Source organism: Saccopteryx bilineata, chromosome 5 (assembly GCF_036850765.1).
Source record: "Saccopteryx bilineata isolate mSacBil1 chromosome 5, mSacBil1_pri_phased_curated, whole genome shotgun sequence".
In the NCBI taxonomy this organism is placed as follows: domain Eukaryota; kingdom Metazoa; phylum Chordata; class Mammalia; order Chiroptera; family Emballonuridae; genus Saccopteryx; species Saccopteryx bilineata.
In genome coordinates this window covers 12,732,459-12,758,520 of record NC_089494.1, presented here as the reverse complement: position 1 = coordinate 12,758,520, position 26,062 = coordinate 12,732,459, and the positions used below count along the sequence as shown (strand labels likewise).

Here is a 26,062-nt window from a genome sequence, read left to right as displayed (position 1 = left end):
GCATCATAGTAGTGAGTGTAGGGTGCATTCAGCACCTGCCCAGCCCAAGGAACTGCTCTAGTAGCAACTCACCCGTTCTTCAAGTGTTACTTGCTTTGAGTTGGAGAATGGTTTGCATTTTCACCTATAAATTTATTCATTCTTTTAATTCATGTAGCATTTATTTTTGTACACAATTCTTAATTTTTTAAGAGATGGCAGCAAAGTTTGGTTTTCTACTGTCATGTGAGAATATTAGGCCCCAGCAACATGTAGTTGTGAAGTCAAAAAAGAGTTACAGTAAAAAAAAAAAAAAAAAAAAAAAAAAAAAAAGAATCAAATGCAAAGTAACTGTATTTTTTATTTCTATTAACAACAAAATACTTCCATGATTTCACAGCTCATTGCTTTCAAGAGCAAATATATTACAAATAAAGGAGCCCCACAAACTTTAAAGATTAGTATTTATCAACACTTTTGTACACATACACAAATATCTTATTATAATGGTATCTGAAATGTTATTCATATAATTTTAGCACATCATAAGTATCAACTTAAAAGGTTTTTTAAAATTTGCTAAAAACCATATATTTTACAATCTTTTATTTACATTTGAAAGATACTTAAATGTTACAAAAAACATTCACTTGGACCTTTAAAATATGTGTGCTAGGACTTGGTATTGAACATATTGCAACTGCCAGCAAACTTGGGGTTTGCTTTAGAGATGCATGTTCATTGGAATTTCATGGCAAATATTCAGCTTGGCTTGTTTAACGCTGCTCGAAGGAAAAAAAATTGTAAAAAATGTGCAAATCCAGAGAATGGCAAAATTCTCAAGCTAGCGAGGTAAAAAAAAATATTAACATGAAAGCTTCAAATAAATTAAATCTATCTTCTCTTCCTCGAGTTTAGCTGCGCGTTCAGAAAGTTCTCTTAGAGGCGCGTTTGACGCTGCAGACCTTAGTTCAAACCTCCGCACTGGGCGAGACAGAAACGGTGGGCAGAGCCTGCGTCCCCTTGCTAATTATTCGAGAGCAGATTCGCTCCACTCCGCACTTTGACGGCTCGTCCCTGCACACAATCTGAAGACAAGACAGAACACAACATGACCAAAGAACATGATAAATAAATTTGTGTTAATATCTTCAAACAAAAAAATTAAAACCCAGGAAAGTGATTTTTTTTTTATTGCCCACAGGGAGTCTGCAAATTTTGAAAATGAACTTATCAAAATAAATCTGAAGACATTTATCCCCCAAGCCTATGTCATAGCCATTTTGGCACGATTTAAAGTATTGTCACAAGACTCTTCAACTGTCAGATATAAATTTATAAATGTTTGAATAACCCTTATGAATGTATCTGAGTAATTCCAGAATTTTATTTTATTTGAAAAGTTTATGATTTATATTGTTGGCATCTACCAAAATAGGGAGACATCTGAAAACTCACTGAAATGTTTGCGTTAATGGAAATATGAGAAAAAATGTACTTTTGAAAACAATGTTAAATATGCCTAAACAATTCTTTCCTGTTAGATCTGTTCATATAATGATATGTAAACACAATAACACAACCATAAAACCCCCAGGCACCTCTATCTCTGTACAGAAGATACAATGAATATTTTACATTTCTACTGCTCCTCCAAGAAAGAATTGCCACTTTTGTCCTCACAGAGCACCCAGTATCCTCTACTATCACTTCATTTTCTTTATGGTCAATGCAACATGTTCTGCTTAAATAATTTGGCAAATAATGTTTCCGAAGAGTATGTAAGACTCTAAGAGCAACATGCCTTTTCGTCTCGTCTGCTTGGCACCATACCAGCTAGGTCTGTTCTCTGTGCTGTGTATTTGATCTCCATTACCATAGTTGACTCCACTCTGCTGTCGTTCTTTTAAACATTAAAACAGACTCCAACTGAGCAGCTTGTATTCATGTTTCATCCAGATACTTACATGTATTACTTTGGTTTCCATCAAAGGAGGCTTTTATGCTTTTTGGATATTTGTAAAATAGTGTGGTATTCTGGTTGTCTATAAAGGTACTTATTGCATGCCTGTCACTTTAATAACTCAAACTACTTCCCCTCGACGTGCTCATTTTATATCCACTTTTTCCTGTTGCATCTTTTCCCATATATTAGAGGTTCTTTCACTAAGTAGATGACTTCAGACTGCCCTTTTAGCCAAGACTTTGCTGGATACTCTTAGAGTGAACTGCATAATTAATTATTTCTATGTTTGTATTTCTATGTATGTCTATCCATTCTAACTATGTTTTTATTTCTAAAACTTCAATGGTAGAATTTTTCTTTTCACTGTAATGATGTATGTATTTCCAGAACACCTGGATTAATATATATGTACATGAAGGTACTCAAGCATTAAAGATTATGGTTCATTCCTGCATTAAAAGATTATGCTAAGATTTGCCCACTCTTCCTCCTTCTAGAGTTCAGCCCCAAACATTGTAGTCTGATGTATTTTCATTAAAAAAATTGAGGAAAATCATCTAATAATTTTTTTGTTATAAACTAAAATAAATATCCGTTTTAAAAATACTACTTACTTTACAAGCCCGCATTCTTTGCTAGCTATTTCTAATATCAGGAAATTGTTCGTTACAACCAACTCAAGGAACTTAGCAAGCGTTACAGCAAAATGGCTTATTTTGCTGTAAATAACATAGTTTTGCTATGGATAATTTTTAGTTACGATAGATAATTATCAGTTAAATTGTCCTTCCTCTAGAATCTCCTCTACAGAGCTGGAAGTTAATATTTTAACCTAAGGTGAAAATGTGAACTGGCCATAGACTAAATCATTTTTTAAGGAGCACATTTTTGATGATATTATGTGTGTTGTAGTCATTGTCCCATATATAAAGACCTTTGGAAAAATCGCCATAGAAGCTCAGGACCAGGAGGAAGTTTATCTTTCCTGATGACAAATCTATTAAATAACAAGACCTGTTCAGTCCATTGGTGTCTTTACTTTGCACCAGGAAGCACAGAGTCAAATTGTGCATCTCTCAGCAAAGGTTTTCTGGAGAATCAATTACTTTTCTCTTTCCTTATTCACCTGGTCCTTGACTTTTTACTTATGTATTTATTTAGCACTTTGGAGTATTGTGAATCTTTGTTTTGGATACAAATAAACTCAAATATTTTAAAAAGTTGATAAAGTATGAATTTTCTTTCTAAAAGCTAAGTGGTTAACTTTTTAGCCTTACTCAGTAGACTTTTCTTTCTCATCTTGACCTACCTTGAAATAGCGATAAAATTGTTCTAGTTAAATAAAAACTTACAGAACAGTAGCCACTATGGAGGTATTGGGGGAAAATGAAATTAGGAAGAGATAGGTAGACCAGAAGGCCACAGAAGACAGAGTAGACATAAGGAAAGAAAAACATACCACTTCTGCTTACAGTACTGAGGGAAATACTAGACACAGAGGAACAGAAGCTGTATAAACATGGACTGCAACAGAGCTGCCAGGAAGAAAAGAGAACAGTGTTTTTGCCTGAAGTTTCAAAGTCAGAGGTAATTTACAGTTGCAAACAGGCATTCATTCACCATGGTTTTCAACTTTCAGTCCCACTGTTTGTTCTTTCTGTTTCAGTTTCAGATTTACGAGTTCCCCATGCTATCAAGGCAACTCTCCCGAGCATTTAATTCCCATCAGCTTCTTAATAATCCCAAACCAAGGCTCCCTCCTCTACAAAGCCTATCCAGAGAGATGAATTCTAACGTAAGTCAATGAACCATTTCTTTCTCCAGCTGCTACAGAGGGCTTCAAATGTGGGTAGAAGGAGATGAAAAAGAAAAAAAAAAAAAAAAAAAAAAAGAAGCTTATAGGGAGAAAGCAATTAGAATAAAAGATTCATAGGATCCATCTCATGTTTCCTGAGTAGTGTGGATAGTACTAGGCCATTTAAGGAAAGGAAGAGGACTAATATTGAATGAGCGGCTAATCATTTAGATCAAGTTCTCCCCCTTGCTGTAAAGAACACATCTAACTCCTGGAGGGCAGCACGGGCAATAAGATGTCAGGCAGAGTGTGAAGGCTGATTGATGCTGGGAAAGGAGCAGCTCTTGGCTTTTGACCACTTGATTCTCAGCCACTCAAAAAGTACTGTGATTGTTGAATGTTCACTTTTGTGCTCAGCCTTACAGAACATGCTGGAGACATGCCAGAAGTCACGAAGGACTCGCCTGTAAGGCGGGAGGTTGAATTTTATCCCAATTCTGCAACTCTTTAAGAGGCCCAGCCTCCGTAGAGGCACTCCTGACCTGTAAAAGCCATGGTCTTTCTTAGTCCTGGCCTGAGTATGGTGCAGAGACCCCTAGAGGCAGAACTGTGGAACTGCATGTCACTGAGCCAGTTGTGAGGTCTTAACTCAGGAGTTCAGGGTGAGGTAGCAAAACCTACTGGGAATGCTCTCCAGTGTTTCTTGGTGTCTGATAAGGCCCATCTGTCTTAGAAAACTGGCCCTGGCTGGTTGGCTCAGTGGTAGAGCGTTGGCCTGGAGTGCGGAAGCCCCAGGTTCGATTCCCGGCCAGGGCACACAGGAGAGGCGCCCATCTGCTTCTCCACTCCTCCCCCTCTCCTTCCTCTCTGTCTCTCTCTTCCCCTCCCGCAGCCAAGGCTCCATTGGAGCAAAAGATGGCCCGGGTGCTGGGGATGGCTCCTTGGCCTCTACCCCAGGCACTAGAGTGGCTCTGGTCGCAACAGAGCGACGCCCCGGAGGGGCAGAGCATCGCCCCCTGGTGGGCATGCCGGGTGGATCCCGGTCTGGCGCATGCTGGAGTCTGGCTGACTGCCTCCCTCTTTCCAACGTCAGAAAAATACAATAAAAAGAAAACCAGTAGCTCAGATGGTTTGGATAAACATCTCTGAAAACTGTGGAAAACGTCTGGGTTCTCATCTTCTTTTTCCTCCAGCCTTTTCTCTAAGCCCATCTCTGCTCTGAGACCCGGGATGTTGTGCACCGGCAAGGCGACAGGTCAGCAGCACGGCGTCACGTAAGGGGCAGTGAGTGCAGCAGCCAGAGCAGAGGCTCCTTCCGGGTCCTCTGGCATTGGGGATAGCATGGGTGTTTTCTGTGAATGGTCAGCTTGGGCCGCCCCCAGGAAAGCCTCACCTGCTCATTCATGATGGCAGAGAGTTCGCTGATCATGTCTTTGTAGTGGGCCCGCAGCTCCTCCTGGTACTCCAGCTGGTCCTCCTTGATGAGGCGCTCATTCACGTCAAGGGCCTGCCCGCACGCGTCTGCAAATTGCCTTTAGCGACAGCGAGCAGCAGATTAATAACCAGCCACAGAAAGTGGCAACTCTAGGTCAGGCTACCCACTTGCTCTGCCACCCCTAAGGGGGTTGGCTGGGGGGGGGCTTCTTGGGGAATTCACGACTCCTCATCTAAAGAAGCCCAAAGAAGAACATTCCCACAAAGGAAAGCTCACCTGAAGATTTCCTTCAAAAGCTTTACTTGGTTGTCAGGGTATTTCTTGGCATTGGTTTCTTCAAGAAAAGCCCGTGCATAGGCCATTGGTCCGGCATTAACCTATTGGGGAGAAGAGCATTTGCTGAGGATGACCCCACCTCTTCCTCCGAGGAGCCCTCTCCACTGCTTGTACACCATCTTGTGGGACCCAGTTGTCTGTCTGACGTCACCAAGAAGTCCACTGATTTGTCATCAGTTTCATCAGCTGCCCCCCCCCAATCAGCTCCTACAGGATGCGTCTGAGTTCAAAACATCACCGTCGTCCTTCCCAAGCTTCAGTCACTTGCCCGTCGCTTCATGTTTTGCCACACCCAAATACAGCTTGAACTATTATTTTCTTATTTTTAAATAAAATTGATTGGGGGTGACACTAATCAAATTATATAGGTTAATAAAATTATATTGGTTTTGGGGGTACAATTCTATCATACAGCATCTGCACATTGTATTGTGATACGGTGTAGTGGCTACGCCAATTCTATCATACAGCATCTGCACATTGTACTGTGATATGGTGTAGTGGCTACGCCAATTCTATCATACAGCATCTGCACATTGTATTGTGATATGGTGTAGTGGCTACGTCAACTCTATCATACAGCATCTGCACATTGTATTGTGATACGGTGTAGTGGCTACGCCAATTCTATCATACAGCATCTGCACATTGTATTGTGATACGGTGTAGTGGCTACGCCAATTCTATCATACAGCATCTGTACATTGTATTGTGATACGGTGTAGTGGCTACACTAATTCTATCATACAGCATCTGCACATTGTACTGTGATACGGTGTAGTGGCTACGCCAATTCTATCATACAGCATCTGCACATTGTATTGTGATATGGTGTAGTGGCTACGCCAATTCTATCATACAGCATCTGCACATTGTACTGTGATACAGTGTAGTGGCTACGCCAATTCTATCATACAGCATCTGCACATTGTACTGTGATACGGTGTAGTGGCTACGCCAATTCTATCATACAGCATCTGCACATTGTACTGTGATACGGTGTAGTGGCTACGCCAATTCTATCATACAGCATCTGCACATTGTACTGTGATACGGTGTAGTGGCTACGCCAATTCTATCATACAGCATCTGCACATTGTACTGTGATACGGTGTAGTGGCTACGCCAATTCTATCATACAGCATCTGCACATTGTACTGTGATACGGTGTAGTGGCTACGCCAATTCTATCATACAGCATCTGCACATTGTACTGTGATACGGTGTAGTGGCTACGCCAATTCTATCATACAGCATCTGCACATTGTACTGTGATACGGTGTAGTGGCTACGCCAATTCTATCATACAGCATCTGCACATTGTATTGTGATATGGTGTAGTGGCTACGTCAAGTCAAGTCTTCTTCCATCACCATTTATTCCCCTTCACCTTCTCAAACTACCATTTTCTTATTATCTTTGAGCTCAATTCCTTTTATTTCCTTAAAGAAATAAAATTAAGTTAAACATCTGCCAATTCCAATATCTGATGTGCTAGTTTTTCTCTATAAACATTAAAAGTAACACATAACTATTAATAAAAGCCATTCCACGGTGGTAGTGGTGTACACACCACTCTGGGAATCGCTATTCAACTGTCTCCCACTTGACAGTCTGGCTGTGACTCTGGCCCCAAGTTATATTTATCAGTCTTGCTAAGTGCATGCTCAGTGCCAGGTCCTGTTCATGCTCACATCCAAGAGGAGGCTCACACTTGTGAGGGAGTCCGAATTCATTAGTGCTTACAATCTTCCAATGTGACGGTGGGGGTCGGGAGGAGTAAGGGTAAGAAGGAGGAAGCTAGTGCTGTATTTATGCTGTCTTCAGATGCCTATGACTGCCAGGCATTGAGGGTGGTAGAATGAGTGAAAAGATCGGATGCTTTCTGCTTCTCCAGATCCAACCTCCATGCTCCTCTGCTCAGCTGTGTGCTGAGCGGAGCTGTCCCCTTGGGAGCACAGCCACGCAATGGTTCTCTTGCATTCTGGCTTTTTAAAATGTATTTATGTACACCCTGGCCGGTTGGCTCAGTGGTAGAGCGTCGGCCTGGCGTGCAGGAGTCCTGGGTTCGATTCCCGGCCAGGGCACACAGGAGAAGTGCCCATCTGCTTCTCCACCCTCCCCCTTTCCTTCCTCTCTGTCTCTCTCTTCCCCTCCTGCAGCCGAGGCTCATTGGAGCAAAGATGGCCCAGGCGCTGAGGATGGCTCTGTGGCCTCTGCCTCCAGGTACTAGAATGGCTCTGATTGTGGCAGAGCAATGCCCCAAGATGGGCAGAGCATTGCCCCCTGGTGGGCATGCTGGGTGGATCCCGGTCAGGCACATGCGGGAGTCTGTCTGCCTCCCCGTTTCCAGCTTCAGAAAAATACAAAAAAAAAAAAAAAGTATTTATATAATGATGATGATTATTATTTTTGAGTTAGCTGGGGAGACATAGATAAGAGGTTGGCAGGGAAGAGGACAACCAAGTTAGTATCAGGATCAATATCACTGATTTTCCCCTTTGCCTCAGGCTCCACTATAACTCTCTGTGACACTGTTTCTGGCGTGCATTTATTTAAAATGTTAATATTTTGTTCATTATAGATTTTTGATGTTATTTATTTTTTTTAAAATATTGCATTTCAATATTACTTTATCATGATGACTGAGTTCTTTTTTATTTTAGATTTTATTTATTGATTTTTGGAGAGAGAGAGAAAGAGAGGGAGAGTAAGAAAGAGAGGGGGAGAAACAGGAAGCATCAACTCATAGTTGCTTCCTGTATGTGCCTTGACCGTGCAAACCCAGGGATTCAAACGGGCGACCTCAGCATTTCCAGGTTGACGTTTGATCCTCTGCGCCACCACAGGTCAGGCTGATGACTGAGGTTTTTGATGTCCTCCCTTAGATTTATGCCCAGGCTGAGTGGCTCCCTTGCCTCACCCTAGTCACAGCCCCCGTCGGGTACTAAGTAAGCCTCAGGGCTTCCTCCTGGCAGTCCTCTGATGGAGATTATATCTGTCTGTCTGTCTGTCTGTCATCGGTGGGCACCCTCAGCTCCTTCTGCTTCCAGTGATTCTTCTTTCTCCTCAGTGTCCAGGTCTAGGGCGGGGAGAGGCCCCTCCGTCTGGCTAGCTCCTGTGCCTGCTCTTGTTGCTTTTCCTAAATACTGCTTTTACTTTTGTGAAGAGTCTATTCATTACATGTCCTTCAATCACCCACTGTGAGCGGGCCATCTGCTTCCTATCAGGACCTTGACAGCCAAACAAATATCGATGCACATTTTATGAACTAATATACATTCTAAAAATATTTGCTTCTGAACAGTTGCATAAGGCTCTTAGTGGCAGATAGTGTTTCTTAATTAATTCATTTTTTTAGACCTTAGAATTATAGAACATACTTTATCCAGAGAAGATGAGAAAGAAGGGTGAGGAAGAAGAAAGTTTATTTTAGCTAAACTGAAGAAAGGCTTATCTCCAGGTGTTTGTTACCATCCATGTGCATTTACAATGAAACACAATTTCAAAGACTCAGATAAGGGTGTTGGGTGGTATTAAAATAGAAAACAATCTCTTACACCCTTTGTTAAAAGAAAGAGTGACAAGGGAGAGTTGTACCAGGTTCCCCGGGCCACGTGCATCTCGGCTCCGGGTAGTGCCTACCTACCTTCACGCTGACACTGCCCTGGAGTTTGAGCTGCAGTCGGATCATGTCCACCTCTTCCATTGTGCAGAGCTGATTAAGCTCCGAAACTTTCTTGGACATCTCATCGATGGCCACTTCAATAGGATTCAGTTCTGTGCTCGACTGGCTTACCACCTGGATCCTCTTCTTCACGTAGGGAAACAAGTGACTGGCTGCACAAGAGTGACAAGCGAGAAGGGACGGGCTGGGGCGAGTGAAGGTGCAGATGGCCCTGTATGTTTCCTCTGCACACGGCACGCTCGGTCTTGCTTGTTCCCTGTGCATGTGAGTTAGTTTTTGTCCTGTGTGCCCTGTCCTCTCGCTCTTGTTAGCTTTGGCCCCAGCTGCATTCCCTGCCATTCTCTTCCATTCCTCACTAGCCACGTCCTCAATTCTTGGGGGCACGGGGAAGGAATAAGACCTTCATTTACAGTCACTCAACACTGGAAAGATTCTAGCTTCCACCACCATCTGAAGTCAACTAAACAGTACACTATGAACCACAATAAAGAATGCTTAAATATACACTGAAAAGCGTAGGCTATAATAGCTTTGTTGTAGATTTTTTTTTTTATTATTACTATAAAAGTTCTGGAAAAGTTTACTAGAGGGGAATGTGCTCCCTAGATCGGATGTCACTGTTGTTTATCTATCTATTGCGTAATCCGGGACCACTTTTCTCCCAAACAGTGTAGGTGTTCCTCGTCCAGAATACCTTTGCTCCTCTTCTGCCTAAGTCTTCCCAGAAGCCCCTCTGCTGTGTTCCCACTTCATTTCCCGTGCTGTGCTCGCTGGAAACTCCAGCTTGGGTTGGCGCTCTGTCCAACCGGACTGCAAGCACCCTCAGGGCAGGGACCGTGTTGTGCTTGAATTGCCGGAACAGCGCCCAACGCCTCTTGGGCACCTGTTAAACGTTGGCTAAGTGAAAGGCGGCTCGCTCACTGAACAGAACTAGATGGCACCGGAAGGGATGGTGACCATCCTCTGCATTCCTTTTACTGCTGAGGAGCCTGAATTCCCAGAGTGATTTGGGATCTTTCCCCAAAGCACACAAGTCTGAGAGCTGCACATCCTGGAATAACTGAGGTTGGATTTAGGGAGAGAGGAGAAGTAAGCTGAGAATGTCCTTTCTAAGACACAGACACCGTGACCTTCGTGACTGTGAGATCTAAAGGGGAGAGGTGTATAAAGTAACTCTATTGACAGTTTCTCTTCGGTTGACTTGTCAAGGGTGTCCTTCCTCATAGATTATGAAGAAGGGGAGCGGTGCTCTTCCTGGCAAGCATTCCCACGGCAGCCATGAGGGGGTCCTTGTCTGCAGGTCTGTGATGTGCTGACTTTGGCTACCCCAGCCCACCCGGGAGCAGGAGCCCACGCCGCCCGCGGCCGGCACGTACTTGTCAGCACGGTCCGCCGCTTGCACTGCTCCTCCACGCCGCCATGCTTCTTGCCCGACAGTGTGAAGGGCGTCTCAAACACAAAGCGGTTGATGTTGTGATGCATTTCAAAATCCGTCTTCCGATCCTCTATTTCCTTTTCCTCAAAGAATGGTGTGACGTAGGTCACCTGGATGTAGGCATATTTGGGGTCCAGATCCTTGGGGTTTACCTGTGTGGACACACAATGGGGAAAGAGGGCGGTGAACCCTAGGGTACGTCTGCATGGAGGGCAGTGAGCTCTGTGGAGAGGACGCCAGTTGTTCTGACTCCTAATCTGGCCTGTCTCTCATCCCAGCAGGGGCTTTAGTTTTTCTCTTTCTCAGTGGTGCCATGAAACGCTGTGGCTCTGGCCACCTCAATGGGGAAGGGGTTTTACCTTCCAAATTCAAGATGAGAATGATGAACACATTTGTAACAACTTTTGACGGGACCAAGCAATTAGACTCTTCCAAATACCAGCTTTGTTAAAAGAGGGCAGGATGCCACGGAGGCCTGTACAATTGAGCAGAAACCAGCCTTCCAGCCGCACCTGCTGACACACTCTTCTTCTGTTGAACCTGTGTCTCAAAGGCCTGCCATTCCCTACACACACTTCCCCCTTGTATTCCGGTCACCTGCTGGGTTGCTCGGAATGCCCTCTGCTTCCAGCAAACACACTCTTCTTCTGTTGAACCTGTGTCTCAAAGGCCTGCCATTCCCTACACACACTTCCCCCTTGTATTCCGGTCACCTGCTGGGCTGCTCGGAATGCCCTCTGCTTCCAGCAAACACTTTTGCACCATGTAATTTCCAGCGCAAACATCACCTCCTCTGGGAAGCACTGCTCAACCCAGAATGGGCTGGTCAGGGAACCCCTGCCCTGAGCTCTACCTGTGCGACCTGCACGTCTCCCGTGGTATGTCATTGTACTCTATTTAATTAGCTGGTTTCACACTTCTTCCTCTTCTTAGCCCCACGTGAACTGGGAGAGCTGGGAGAAAGCTCCTAGCTCTGGAGATGGCATGCAGTAGGTGCTTATTAGAGGCTGGCTAACGGAATGGCAGAGTACTAGAAGATTCTGAATAAGTGAATCAGAGGATAGAAGCATTTGCTTTACGGAGACTTGAGGAGGCCAATGAGATACTCATAAGTTTTTTTTTTTTTTTCTTTTTTTCTTTATTCATTTTTTAAAGAGGAGAGAGAGAGAGAGAGAGAAGGCGGGAGGAGCTGGAAGCATCAACTCCCATATGTGCCTTGACCAGGCAAGCCCAGGGTTTTGAACCGGCGACCTCAGCATTTCCAGGTCGATGCATTATCCACTGCGCCACCACAGGTCAGGCCCTCATAAGTTAATACAACGTAACCGACTAGTCTGCGCCTATCTCAGAGGAGAGATGCCAAAATTGGTGTGACCCAGGAAGGCCTCCGTGACAGAAGAAAGACATTTCAGTTTTCCCTTCAAATCTAGCATGGGACCCAATCACTTCAACTCTTTGGCTGCTATACAAGTGCAGACCGCCTGCGGGAAACGTAGGGAATTTAGAAGTTACTCAAATAAACACAGACAATGTCTTTGCCCCAAATAATCACCAATCAACCAACCAATAAACAAACAAGCAGATCACCCAAAAATAGTTTAGGTAGTTGATTTTGCATAGCCAGGTAGAAAATAATTAAAATTTTTATGAATCCAATTAAAAATTAAAAATTTTTTTATTTTAAAGTCAGTCAGTTCTTCCCATTTGCACGAATACTGATTTCCCTCTACCTTGTTGGAGTCCTGGATGATCTTCACGTTGTCCGCCCCGAACTTGTCTGCGTACAGCTTGAGCAGCCGCTGGGAGATCTCGGACAGCCCGGTCAGCTTAGGCTCCTTGTAAATATACTCTTTACCTTCCTCTTCTTCAAAGAAACCCTATGGAAGACACATAACGAGGCACCGATTTTTATCAGAATACCCCAACTGCACATCACAGGCAAAGCAAAAGCCGTTTGCTTGAGCAATATATCCAGTCTCTCCGTTGTCATCCGGGCCACTGACTAGCTCCCTATCACAATGTCATGCTGGAATCAGTTACTGATGGAGATACTCCCTAGTCAGGCAGGCCAAAGAATCTCATGGGATATCTTTCACCTTTATTCTCTGTTTGTAGAAATCAATGGTATTACCTGCTGCATTATTTTGGGGGAAGGATGCCCTCATGTGGCAGACGGAGGGTAGAACACAGAGTCTGGAGTAACTTTGGGCACTTTTCGAAGAGCAGTGTCATTTTTAACAAGGTCTTCTCAAAGTCTGAGCTGGCATAAGAAACATTGTAGGGTATGTAAAGGTATCTAAATGGGTGGATGTGCACCGGCATCATCTTAGATAAAGGGCTGCAGCACTTGTATTGTAATCACAGACATTACAAGCCTTACGCTCCCAAGTATGGTTACAATAACCTGACATTGTTACCATCAGGGGCCTGATGCAACTCAGCTGTAGCTAATTTCATCATTCAACTTACTCTCCTAGGAGGCTGAGTTCGACATTTTGCAAAGCTAGAACTTATAGGATTGCAAATAGTAGAGTAACTGTGACATCATTTTTAAAAATATTACCTTTACTTATTTTTTTATTCATTTTTTAGATAGGAGAAAGAGAGAGAGATAGAGAGAGAGAAAGAGATAGAGAGAGAGAGAGAGAGAAAGGAGAGAGGAGCAGAAAGCATCAACTCCCATATGGGCCTTGACCAGACAAGTGCAGGGTTTTGAACCAGCGACCTCAGCGTTCTAAGTTGACGCTTTATCCACTGCGCCACCACAGGTCAGGCATGACATCATTTTTATGCCAGAGGAGCAAGTAGGTCTTACTCAGCCACTATTAATCTGTTGGTCTGGTTTGAAACAGGAGGAAGAGAAGATTCTGTTATCTGCAGATAATTCAGTGAGACAACCTTTATAATTCCTTCTCTTTGAAGAGACACAGAGCAATTTTCCTTTGGGACATGTGGCCTCTAGCATCCAAGTGCCTCTGTTTTTTTCAGATGCAAATTTTACCTCCAGGAAATAGCTTTAGAAAGACAGGTAAAGACACTGGAGGTCACAAAGAATTTTAGCTGTACTTTAAAAAATTGTTGTTTTTGACTATTAACAAAAGCCTGTTACAAGTAAAAGACAACAGATCAAACATTTCCACGCTGTATTTTTCATGGCTGATGTGACGTGATCTGAGAATAATGATTAAACTCACATCTGTGTGGTACCTTTATACTTAAAGGCATCTCCACTCTGCACATTTGAGCATTATGAACAGTTCACCCTGTGTCATAAGTGGCATGTGACCGAACATCTGCAGAAACCAAGGAACAAGGCACATTTGCCAGCACAGTTCTTGTCAAGCACGAAATTAGTTGCCTGGTTCCTTGAGCATCTCTCAAAATGACTTTGGGCTTTTGAAAGTCAGAGAAGTGCCTTGTTCAACACTGTGGGTCTAGTGTTTAGCATAGTGCCTGGTCTCTAGGGAGATGTCACTCTACGTTTCTTAAATCAATAAACTGATGAATGGAATATTTCTAGCGGGTGTGCATCTTAAAAAGGTGTATTTGCACCAGGTATGAGTAGAAAAGCTTCCATTGCTTTTATAACAGGTTTTAAGTAAACAATTTCTTTGAAAAATGTTCAAGACCAAACACAGGTAATTATGAATTCTTTAACATTAACTGCTAAAAACTAACTAAATAAATAAAATAAGTGATGCATAATGTTGAAAGCATGAAAAACAGCTCCCTGTTGTTCTTCTAGACTTCTGAGGGGCAAGGAGGTCTGGCTCCCTTCCTATGTGATGCCCAGTCTGTTAGGTTGTTTCTGTCTTTGTGAAGTTTTGTCTTATTCAAGGTCAGAAGTTAGTGGTTAACGCTGTAGGCTGATGCATCCTAGAAATAAGACTTCGGAGGCCTTCACCCAGAACATCCCTCCCCCCTCCCCAGGGCAATAGCTAAAGCAATATTTACAACTTCCATTTCAGTGAGAAAAACATCTCTAAGTCCCAGGAAAATAATTTCTGGCCAGAGTGTAAAAACCAAGAACAAAGAGGTATTTTCATTGTGAATTCTCGTCCCAAACAAATTTCTGAAGACAGAGCTAGCAGAAAAGGAGTGTGGGAAGCAGGATTTTATTGTCATTACTATGACCTGTATGGCCTTGGTCACAACCTGTGCCTTTCCTTCATCCCTAATCTTTGGTCTGGAGGGTGGGAAACAGACTCAGCAGTCTGTTGGGAGGTTCCAAGGACAGTGCCCTTGGTGAGTGCCTCCCTCAGTGTTTTTCTAGGTGCTTCAGAATTCTGCAATGTCCCTGAATCATTATTGAGACGTCAATACAAATGTTTCTGCTGTTATACTTTATTGATTCCAAGGTCATAAATAAAGAAATGCACTGAAAGAGAAATCTAGTGAATAAAATAAGTCAGAAAATATTCACAATAAGCTAAATGCTAAGAGAAGAAAAGCTATAAGGTCACTGACGGTGAGGAGGGTGAGGATGAGAATGAGAATGATGACAATAATAAGGACAAAATACCTATGTCGCTAAAGCAATTTGAGTTCTGGCTCAGACACAAAAAAATAGTTTTAACTGAGTTTGGAGCACTTGAAATACATACCTTCAGCTTCTCTTACATAGAAACTATACTTTCCTTATTAGGCAATTCTACTGATGCTCATTTCAACATTTTGGTATGTGACTGATCAGGAACAAATGGTGATTAAAATCTATCTATCTCTCTGTTACCTATCAATCTATCTGTCGGTCTGTCTATCTATGAAGCATGGAGATATAAACCTCTTCCGACTATTTTATAAAACAAGTAGAGTGAAGCTGGAATAATGGAATAAAGTATTTAATCTGTTGTTTTCCATGGACAGTGTAAGGGCTTTTGGATCCAGAAAAATAGCAGCTCTGGAAATGTTGGCAACGCGTGCTTACCTTTCACCCAAAGAAACCATCAGAGCCAAGCTCACTGAGCCACAGGACACTATCTTAAAGAAGGTTTCGGTCTCAGCTCTGTCTGTGAGATAAGTAAGTTATAAATAGGGACACAAAGTGATGAAAACCCAGGGGCAGTTTCTCTTTGTGTTCGCCACAAGGTCACGAGTCAACTGTGTTCCAAGGCGACAGGAAACGTGACCTCTGCATTTATTTCTCTTGCTAGTTTTTGGTCTTTCAAAGTGTCATTTTACAACGCAAGAAACAGCCTGATCTGTCTTAGTTGGTAAGCAGCACATATTCTAGCTAAAGAAGGACTTTGATGCAGTAGAGATAAAATGCATAGACTATGAAACTTCAATAGAGGATGATAAAAATGTACTTCAATAAAGTGACAACTAAAGTCATTGACTCCTCCAATGTTTTTGTAGGTGCTTCAGAATTCTGCAATGTCCCTGAATCCTTATTGGGATGTCACATACAAATGCTTCCCTTGTTATATTTAATTGATTCCAAGGTCATAAAGAAATGCACTGAAAGAGAAATCTAGTGAATGAGTCAGAAAATATTCATAATAAGCTAAATGAATGTGGAGAGATAGTTCCATGTAAATATGAACTCAATTACAGATATACACAGTCTAATATCAGTAACTTTCATACAGGTGGGGAGCCAGAAGATTGTATTACATCCTCAAATGGAGTCGGTGGTTTTACAAACTACACACGCACCATCCCTCCTCGCCCAATCCTTTTTCTATGAAGGTTCTAAGATGTACCTACACCCACCTAGGCATGGCTGAGAATCAAGGAATCTACATCCTTTGGCGAACAGACTAAAATTCCCCAGGCCCTTCATTTAGCTTATTCCAGGGGCATCTGGTGTTTTAAGTCATGCAATGGACACATACTTGCTTGCTTTCATGCTAAATATAAGAGCCTAAGGACTTAACTGAGTACGGTTGATGCTTGATCACTACTGCTGCTCATTATGCTGGAAATGAATACTTCAGGGACACTTAGGGGATGCTTTATATGGGCGGCTCTATGTAAATTTTCTATAGGCAATGATACCAGGTATTGCATTAGAAAATTCATACTATGCAAGTCTTTCATTTTTAAAGTTCCAACTTGTTTTCTAGTGTCTGGATCATCGCAGACATCATATTAACTACTCCAGCCAATACTGTACAGTGAAAGCACTGGTCTCTTTGGGAATCTAAAGGACTTACCCAATGGTTTTTGTGGAAGCAATGAGCCTACTGTATGTGTTATTTGAATAGCCTTTAAAAACGTGATTGCAAGACATGTCAATCTAGATATTAAAAGGTGAATTTTATCCGGAGATAGAGATCCATCATGGAAAGGAATTATTTTTAACCCTGGGGATTATGTCAATCAAGTCGTCAGACTTTATCTTAGATCTTTGGAACCTTCATTCTGTACATGACTGAGGGAATGTTTATATCTATTTGATGTTTCTTTACCATCAAATATGAGATGAAATGAACTGTCAGCTCCTATTCAATATAACAGTTCCTGTCGCCACTTAGTGTCTTGTGACAGGCATCAGAATATCATCTGGACAATGATGTCCAAAGCTCTAAATTGCTGCTGATTAGGACAACCTCCGTTAGTTCTCCTTGGTCAAAGGCATCTGGGGTTTGAGCTTATAGAGGACCATGCAGATTTAACTGACCACTTTTCTTTTTAAGCTCAAATTGGAATTTTTAATAAAAGATACTTGAGAATACTGGCAGCATTAAAAACAAAAACAAAAACAAAAAACAGGCATACAATCTGCACACTTTATTGAGGACTCTGCAAAAAGAACAGTTAGGTCAGTTGAAAGGAGCTATCCCCACTCCTGCCCCATTGCCCCTCAGTCTGTTTAGTACCGGGGTTTCCAAGTATCCCTTTAGTACGTGAGTGAGGGACCCATTACCCCAAATGCATAAGTGGGGGTAAATACTGACGTGGAATGGATGTGGGAGAGGACTTCGAGAATTACAAAAAAGTATGTACTGGACAGGCAAGCAGAGGCAGATGGGAACAATGTGTGGATGTTGAACACACTTGTCTTCCTATTTTAATCAACAATAATTATACTGAACCTCATGAGGTTGCCATGTTTGCCAGTAAAACAACAGACAAATATCGGTAATTTCATATGGTGCAAAATAATACAAAGAAAATTCTGTGTCACAGAGTTATTTCTGCCTCCGTCTGTCCTCCCAATTTCTTACATCCCTTCTTTCTGCATCGCGGGAGATTTCACTTGACCCCCTGGGAGAAGATTTAGTCCACTGTTCATCTTGTGTGTTGGGAATTAATACCGTCACCTTTGAGAATGCTCAGAGCCACCACAATAAAGAACCTTGTTTCTCCATAGTACTCATTTGGAAAAAGGCAAGGTCCTTTTAGGAACCCAGGAAGGTACCCAGCAACGGCCACTGCTTCAACTTTAGAGATTCTGAGTGTCCCTAAGCTCTCTTCCTGACCAGCCGGAACGCGGTGGTCTGGAGTGGGCAGGCAACCTCCAACAGTGGGTCTACTATCCGTATGTTTCAAATATGTGGTGCCCACATTTATCTGTGAGTGAGTGAGTGTGTGTGTGTGTGTGTGTGTGTGTGTCAGCTATCAGACTACACCTACCATGGCGCAGAAAGATATTGTATGTGAAAAATAAAGGATACATTTTTGTAATTCAGATAACTGGAGTAAACACAGTTTAGTTCAAGAAATGCAAGGTGACTCCCAAATGAACGGCAGCGGGATTATCTCTTCTTGGCACAAAAATGTTAAGGTTCAGTGACACCACACAGAGGGAAGGGTGAGAATTTTTAGAGCATGCAAATGGGGACAGAGAGACAGAACTTACCACAGCCTGGAACAACCAAGACCAGAGGAAGAAAAGAGTAAACGTCGGCATTAAAGTCTGCTTGGAACGCAGCCTGATTTGTTCCCACCTGTTCCGCAGCCAGTATCCTAGGTATCGGCTGGAGAAACCAGCAGGTAGGCAGCCTGGTTTCCATGACCAGAGGCTTACTGGCAGTTCGTTACTGTGTCACCGGAAAGACCCGCGTGGAGGGTTGCGGACTCAGATGAAGGTTGGATGAGTGCACATCCCCGTGTCCCTACTGTGCTGCCCCTCACTCCCCGGACACCCTCTTTTCCCTACAATCCCACAACCCCCACACCCCCTTCCTGACGGGCTTCCCGCTGTTTTCCTTGCTCGTATTTCAGCAAGGTCAAAAATGCTTATTTTCTGTGTCTTATTGACTTTCAAGAAATCACTTCCACTTCTCTCTCCTCTTCTCCTGCAGACCCTGACACTTCTCTGTCCCCAACATACTCTGTCACTTCAGAGGGGTCAGCTCCCCTTCCAGGGGCCCCTTAAACACATACATTTAGTGTCCTTGGGTAGCCCGCCTTCCCACACCCCTGTTCCTCACACTCCTGGCTTTCTCTGACTCTGCTGTGCAGCGGAAAAGTCTGGCCTGGAGAAATTGGTTTGTGGCTATTCAGGGACACTTCCCATTCCAACTAGAGAGAGCAGCTATCTCGATTAATTCAGAAGTTACTTTTTAAGCTGCTATTGGCAATTAGAGGAAAATGTTTATTTTTCAAAAGACTTCAATAGGAGATGATCCAGAATGACCAGGCTGCATCTGACTCCTTAGACGATCCCAAGGAGAACCGGAGCTATGCACAGTCGTACCTTACATGGGGGTGGAGGAGAAACGGAAATACAGGGCCTAAGAGTCATCCCCACAGTGAAGAAACGGGGTTGGAATGTTCATCCACAAGGCTCACAGTCTAAAATAGGTCTGCTGAAATATCAGTCTCATAAACCTCCCTGTAAAGAATAGGATGGTTGGCCCTGGCTGGTTGGCTCAGCGGTAGAGCGTCGGCCTGGCGTGTGGGGGACCCAAGTTCGATTCCCGGCCAGGGCACATAGGAGAAGCGCTCATTTGCTTCTCCACCTCCCCTTCCTCTCTGTCTCTCTCTTCCCCTCCCGCAGCCAAGGCTCCATTGGGGCAAAGATGGCCCGGGTGCTGGGGATGGCTCCTTGGCCTCTGCCCCAGGCACTAGAATGGCTCTGGTCGCGGCAGAGTGACGCCCCGGAGGGACAGAGCATCGCCCCCTGGTGGACAGAGCGTCACCTCTGGTGGGCGTGCCGGGTGGATCCCGGTCGGGCGCATGCGGGAGTCTGTCTGACTGTCTCTCCCCGTTTCCAGCTTCAGAAAAAAAATACAAAAAAAAAAAAAATAGGATGATGCCTGGGTCTATCCCACTTAAAGCGCCAATCAGAGGCATGCATAATTAATACGCAATACATTCGCGGTACTTTCAGGCCAGTGCTGTGGCTAGCTAGCTAATATTTTCCATCTTGTTCATTGTGCATGTAGTAAACTGAGAAAGGTACCTTTAAAATCGCAGTGACCTGTAATACAGAAAAGAAAACATCCCTATAGCGTTCTGCCTAGAAGCAGGGATAGGTTGAAAGTAGGAGAAAAGAAAATGCATGATTTTAAAGTAAAAAATTCATGACTTTGAGATGGGGGAACCACTAGGAATTCTTTACTTCTTAGAATGTTATGAGTTCCATTTCTTAAAACCTGTGGAATTTAATTTCACTTTGATATATAAAACAAATCTATAGTTAGATATTTTGGGGTGAGATGGGAAGAAGATGCTGAAAAAATAAATGCTTTTCTTCTCTAAGAAGTTAGAAATCAGTTTTAACTCAATCTGTATTAAGAACTATGGCGTTCTCTGCCCGGTGCCATCCTATGGACAAACATAGATACACTCAGAGAAATACTCTAATATATCCGGACACTCTCACACCCACACCCCCTCAATCCTTTCGCACATGGAGTTAGGTGTCTCCTAAAGAAGGGAAGACAGCATTCAACTGCTCAACAGAACTTGCAGGTCACGCTGCTTCTGGTGAACTTACCTGCCCGTAAAATGCCACACGATAGTACCGACCAAACAGTCGCTTCTCTGAGTTCACCACCTCTGCAACCTTCAGATACGACCGGTGGATGTCGTAGTAAAGATCCGATAATTTCTGCAACCATAAGTCAAAGGGTTTCACAATCATGCGGCTGACGTAAAAACAATAAGGAGTTTCTACTTTGGAAAAAAATCACACAATCCACCAGTTGAAAGTAAGATACTGGCACTAACGTCTAGGTCTTGGAAACATACTTTGAAGTCTCTCTGCTTCTCGAAGACAGCAATGATGGGTTTGTTGACGTCAGCGATGAGTTCGTATCTCTCGGACTTCCACAGAAACTCCACACACATGTACAGCTGCTCCACCAGGATATTCTGCAGTTCCCCAAACCAAAGCGAGGTCTTATGTGATTAACATTGTAGCTCATCCCTGAAATGGGACTTCAAAACTGCTGTGTTGTCAGTTGGTTTTTTTTTTTTCCCACGATGGGTTTTCCGTGTCCCCTATCTGTGTCATTAGCATTCACACCTAGCCAACAAGGGATTGTGATTTCATCTTGGATTATGCCCTTTCCCTCACCACCACCCCCTGATTAGTCCCTCACATGCGCTAACGTAAATCTATGAAATGCCTTCAGCTTTGTCTCGTTCTTTCCATTCTCACCGTCACTGACTTATATCCAGCCCCTGTTGACTCCGGGACCACTGCAGGAGTCTTCTAGCTAATCTGTCTTCTTGCCTGCATTGGTCCTATGGGATGTTATCCCAGTAATCCTTTCTAAAACATGCATCTGATCCCGAGATCTCCACTGCCCTCTGGGGTGGGAACTACACTCTGTGACCTGCTGCCCGAACTCTCCAGGGAGGCATTTATTCCAAGAGCGCCAGACTCAGGCACCAGCCTCCTCTGCAGAGCCTTCTCTCAGCACCCTGCCACTGACTCTGCACTCGGGCCGTAGGTGCCTTCTCACCTTCACACTTCTGCCTGTTTGCTTTGCTGCTGCACCTGTTGAGAACTTCATTTTCTCACTGACACATTCAAGTTTTATTAAATGTCAAGACCTAGTGCCAAAGTCTGGAGAACTTTTATTTCCCATCCATCTCCATCCCAACCACTTTCACATAAAAATCTTGTTCCCTTTTAATTGCAATTATATATGATGCCTAGATTTATAGGTAATGGGTTTCGGACCAAGAACTATCCACCCTGAAAAAAAGTTTGTCTTTCTCAGGGTTCTAAATTCTTTAAGAGCCAGAATTATGCCTGATTTATCTGTTTTCCACCTTTAACTCAGTGCTTCTCTTATGCTAGCAGTTTAATAAACATTGAACCGAATCACATTATATACTATCTAAAGCAAGTGGATAATATTGTTGGAATGTTTCCAACGATGTCTTTTAAGAAAAATTCTTAATAAACATTATTTGAAATAGTTAATATGTAGCTGCATTTACTGTTTATTGCAATGTTCATTAAATGAATGTAGAATAATCTGCAAAATTTCATTAAAAGCCACACCAAAATTTTCTTTCTGTATTCTCATTTTAAAATCTATGCAACGTTATAATTTAAAAAAATTAATTTATGTAATATTTTACTTATTTGTTGAGAACTCTAATTTCTTCATCAGAATTGTTGCTAAGTTATTCCCAATAGAAAGCTTCTTTTTATTTGTGAAAAATAACCATGATTTGCATACCAAGAAGTTCTCTGCAGAAACTAGTGAGCCTCTTTTTCAAATGTACTTGTAAATAAACTGCCTAATGTATTACAAAAAGTTATAACCAGCTCACAAAAATTTCAGCATCCTTTACCACATTTACAAAAGGACTGGAGATTTTATATCTCATAGAAGAGAGCTGATCATACATATTTGGGTCCGTCTTAGAGAAGTGAAGTTTAGTTTACATTTTCATTGAAAATGACATCTTATCAATGAAATCTGGTATCCATTGATCTTAGCTTAATTTAGCCTGCCTCTCATTTTGCCACCATCATATTATAAAGTAACTTTATCTGATGTCTGAATAAGATCCCCCCTTATTTAGCTTAATCTTACAATTCAGTTCAGTGCAATTCCATTACTGCACACCAGATTATTTTGGCCTGACCTCATTGTACGGTGTGTCATGCATTCCCGAGTCTTCTTTCATTGCGCCTTCTTCTTTAATATTTGGGGTGATGCTCAGAAAAGCCGGCCAGCCCATAGAGAACATGCCTTAGAAAGACCAAATGAAATTCAACGTTATTATTTGAGCCAAACATTGCTTGGATTAGACGATGCCTTTCCCCATGGTAGTAGAAAGCTCACATAGTCAAAGTGATGATTAGACAATGACTGTTGGTGCACACTCTCTGCCAGGCAACCCATGTCACCCTTTTGTGATTTTGTATTATTTTCAGGTGACACATTTTCTGTAAGGTGTTGCCATGGGATTATGAACAGAAAACAGGATTTGCAGAATGATGTAGCTTCGATGTTGTGGTTTAGTTAACCTCTTTGAGCCTGTTTCTCCCATTTATCAAAGTAGGGACATTAGTATCTCTCTCCAAGGATGGTTGAAAAGATTAATATTAAAAAAACCCCACACCTGGTATGGTCAGTACATGATGAAGACAATGATCTCTACTCACTAGCTTTTAGTCTTTGGCATTACCTAGGAAACTTCTTAAATTTCTTTCTAGTATTTTTGCCATCAAAATAAAAAAAAGTCTTGCTCAGCAGATATCTATGAAAATAGTTGATAATGGGTAATGTTCCCAGAGTAGGGACCAGATCTGAATGGTGGGAACATCACTGGTTAGGGCACAGCTTGAAGTGACAGGGCAGTCTTGAACTTTGGCCACATAAACTCACCGTGAGCTCAAGGGCAGGTGGCTTAACTTATCATTCTCTCTCTCTCTTTTTTTTTTAAATTTGTTAGCAGGAGGTGATTGATAGCACCCAGCTCAGAGACTTGCTCTCAGTCACTGAGCTATTCCCAGTATACAGCCTAGCGCAGTGTCTTACATGGAGCATGCGTTTTTAAAGTTATAACGAATGCTTCTGTGGGATGTCTTCATTTTTAATGATCAGCTCACTGGCTTTGTAACTAAATTATCACCTCCAAATTTGCTAAAATTATAAGTATAATGATTATTGCAATCTAATCCTTTCATTAAAAAGCCTATGTTCCCACTTCTCTATAATAACATTCCTTCAGAAAATGAATATATATTAAAATACATGAGAATTGATTGTAGCAAGAAATGTCATGGCATACTTCTTACATGATGATTCATGATTAAGCTGTATTTTCTGGGGTTGTCTATGCTAATTCCTCACAAATAATCACTGTTTTGGTTTCAAGTTTCCTAGGTAAATATATTCTTTTCTCAATAGGTATGATATAGTCTAATATTATTTCAGGTCTAAGTGGGTATTTAAAATTTTTTGAATATTAAAATTTCAGGCAACATTTGGGATGAATATAAGTTTCCATAATTTCCTAAACTGACACCTAGTTTTATCAGGTTTCCCAATTTTGCTTTTTAACTAGTCTTTGATATAGTCTTTATGGAACTGTATAGTATATGATCATAATAAAAACAGATGGTGAGAAGGTAATGTTAAATGAAACAGTGATGATTTTGGTGACATGCATATAAAAATAAGGCTCAGTAGGAAGTCTGGCACTGAGGAAGGAGACCTTGACTTCTAGTGTGGGCGTGAGCCGTGATGCCAAGGCTGGTCTTTTTTCCAGGGTTCCCAGACAAATGATCTCGCTGTCCCATAGTTCACTTTGGTCATTTTGTTCATATATCTTAATTGGAAAATCTACTGAGACTCTTTCAAAAATATACACACATTGAACAGAATAAGGGACCAATTATGCTTTCAAAATATTGTAACTTAAATCCATTTACTTTTTGTTTAGGTATTTTGATCTTTATATCTAAAGATTTGTTTCTATTGTTTAACACTGAGTTTTTCACAGCTTTTTGAAGGTTAAGTTATGAAATAAATGGCATTTCAAAAACTTTGGGTTTAAATACATTTTTGCAAAAGAAAACAGATTAAATGTATTAACTATATTGCCCAATTTTTTACAAAAAGTAATTATTTAGTTATGGCTATAAAATACGTTTATCAGACATCAAAGATGGAATATTTTTCATTAAAGAAAGTTAATATTGTGAATTATTATATGTTATAAATGGTCGGAATCAGTTTATGCTTTTAAAAAATGAAATAAAAATGTGCCAATTACAAATAAAATCTTGTATATGCCCTATATTTATGTTTTCATTTTTGCATCCCCTTTTTTGGAAAGTTTACATTTCAAAATTAAAATAGATTTCTCTTGCAATTTTAACCAACTCATTGATTTTAGAATAAAATCCCTAAGGCAGACTAGCAAATTAGTAGCAAAATATGTCCATAACTCATAATAATGCATGATAAGACACAATTGTAATTGCTGAAAACATTTCAGTAACTTAAACTTCATAAATTTTGGATAGATGGGATTTCCTAATGCTAGGAACTTTAGGATTTTACAGAATAAATTATGTAGGTCTGACATAGTTTTTTGCTTCCAGGAATACACTTAAGAGTTTTGCTGATGTAAAGTTTAAGCTGCAGCTTAATTTCCTGTTCCATGGGGTAAAGGAGCCCAGTTAGACCACTCACTTCCTCCACCGGGACTTGTTAGTAATGGGTTGCTATCACAGGGTTGGATATCTTCCAAGAGCAGGGATGGTGCGCAAATCTTTTCCATTTTCCAGTAACCTATGGTAGTGCAAGATGAGGTTAGGACATTGCTACATGTTTGTGTTAATTCAAGCTTACAAAAATACAAATCGCTAACCAACGAAGCCTTCTCATTTGAACTAAGAGGTTGACCAGTTAGCCTCATTGTACACAAAACAAACATGATAATGGCATGAACAAGAGTTAAAACTTAAAAGTACAATGTAATTAGAAATATCAGTGAAAATTAATGTTGTTTAATAAAACATAACCAAGATTAATAAAATCTAAAATTAATAAATTCAAAGTTAGGTTTCAACGTGTTGACTCTGGACTTTTTCTTCCTTACGCGGACATCTTACCCTTTCTTTTCAGGTATTCCGCAATGAGGGCAGCTATATGGATGTAGCACATGGCGGCCTGCAGTGGAGCAGAAATAGTTTCAGGGGGAGGCACAGCATGAATGTGACTATACGTCTAAGTAGGACTAATTTCAGGTGAGTGGTCCTCCATGTCGAAATATGTGGAAGAACACTTTTCATAACAGAATTAAAACCAGGAATCCATTAGATTTCCAAAAAATTCACAATCAAGAATAAAATGCATAGTTGCAATGTTTTGGGGGTTTTTTTTGGCTTGTTTTCCTTGACATAGTTTTCCAGTACATGAATGAGCTGGCCTGAAGAATTTTCCCATGGAATTATCTTCCTTCCTTAATATCTAAGTCTCTCTTTCTCTCTCTCTCTCTCTCTCTCTCTAAGGGAATACAGGGATGGGCAAAAGTAGGTTGTGGCCTGACCA

The 26,062-nt window shown here is 41.8% G+C and overlaps 1 protein-coding gene across 5 annotated transcripts in view; it reads right to left on the bottom strand.

Moving 5' to 3' along the window:
* Nucleotides 1-320: 320 nt before the first annotated feature.
* DOCK10 (dedicator of cytokinesis 10) overlaps nt 321-26,062 on the bottom strand; it is a 197,727-nt gene continuing 171,985 nt past the window's right edge. For 2 of the 5 annotated variants that reach the window (XM_066279139.1, XM_066279141.1), the window contains exons 46-57: nt 25,624-25,681; nt 25,202-25,300; nt 22,641-22,747; nt 20,781-20,903; nt 20,527-20,640; nt 12,365-12,511; nt 10,576-10,786; nt 9,161-9,351; nt 5,452-5,552; nt 5,134-5,272; nt 3,405-3,480; nt 321-1,067 (exon numbers count right to left, since the gene is read on the bottom strand). In XM_066279139.1, the coding sequence (XP_066135236.1) occupies nt 1,006-1,067; nt 3,405-3,480; nt 5,134-5,272; nt 5,452-5,552; nt 9,161-9,351; nt 10,576-10,786; nt 12,365-12,511; nt 20,527-20,640; nt 20,781-20,903; nt 22,641-22,747; nt 25,202-25,300; nt 25,624-25,681 (1,428 nt within the window). In that variant the 3' untranslated portion in view covers nt 321-1,005. The remainder of the gene's footprint in view (nt 1,068-3,404; nt 3,481-5,133; nt 5,273-5,451; nt 5,553-9,160; nt 9,352-10,575; nt 10,787-12,364; nt 12,512-20,526; nt 20,641-20,780; nt 20,904-22,640; nt 22,748-25,201; nt 25,301-25,623; nt 25,682-26,062) is intronic. The other 3 variants (XM_066279140.1, XM_066279144.1, XM_066279142.1) reach the window with 2 other exon arrangements.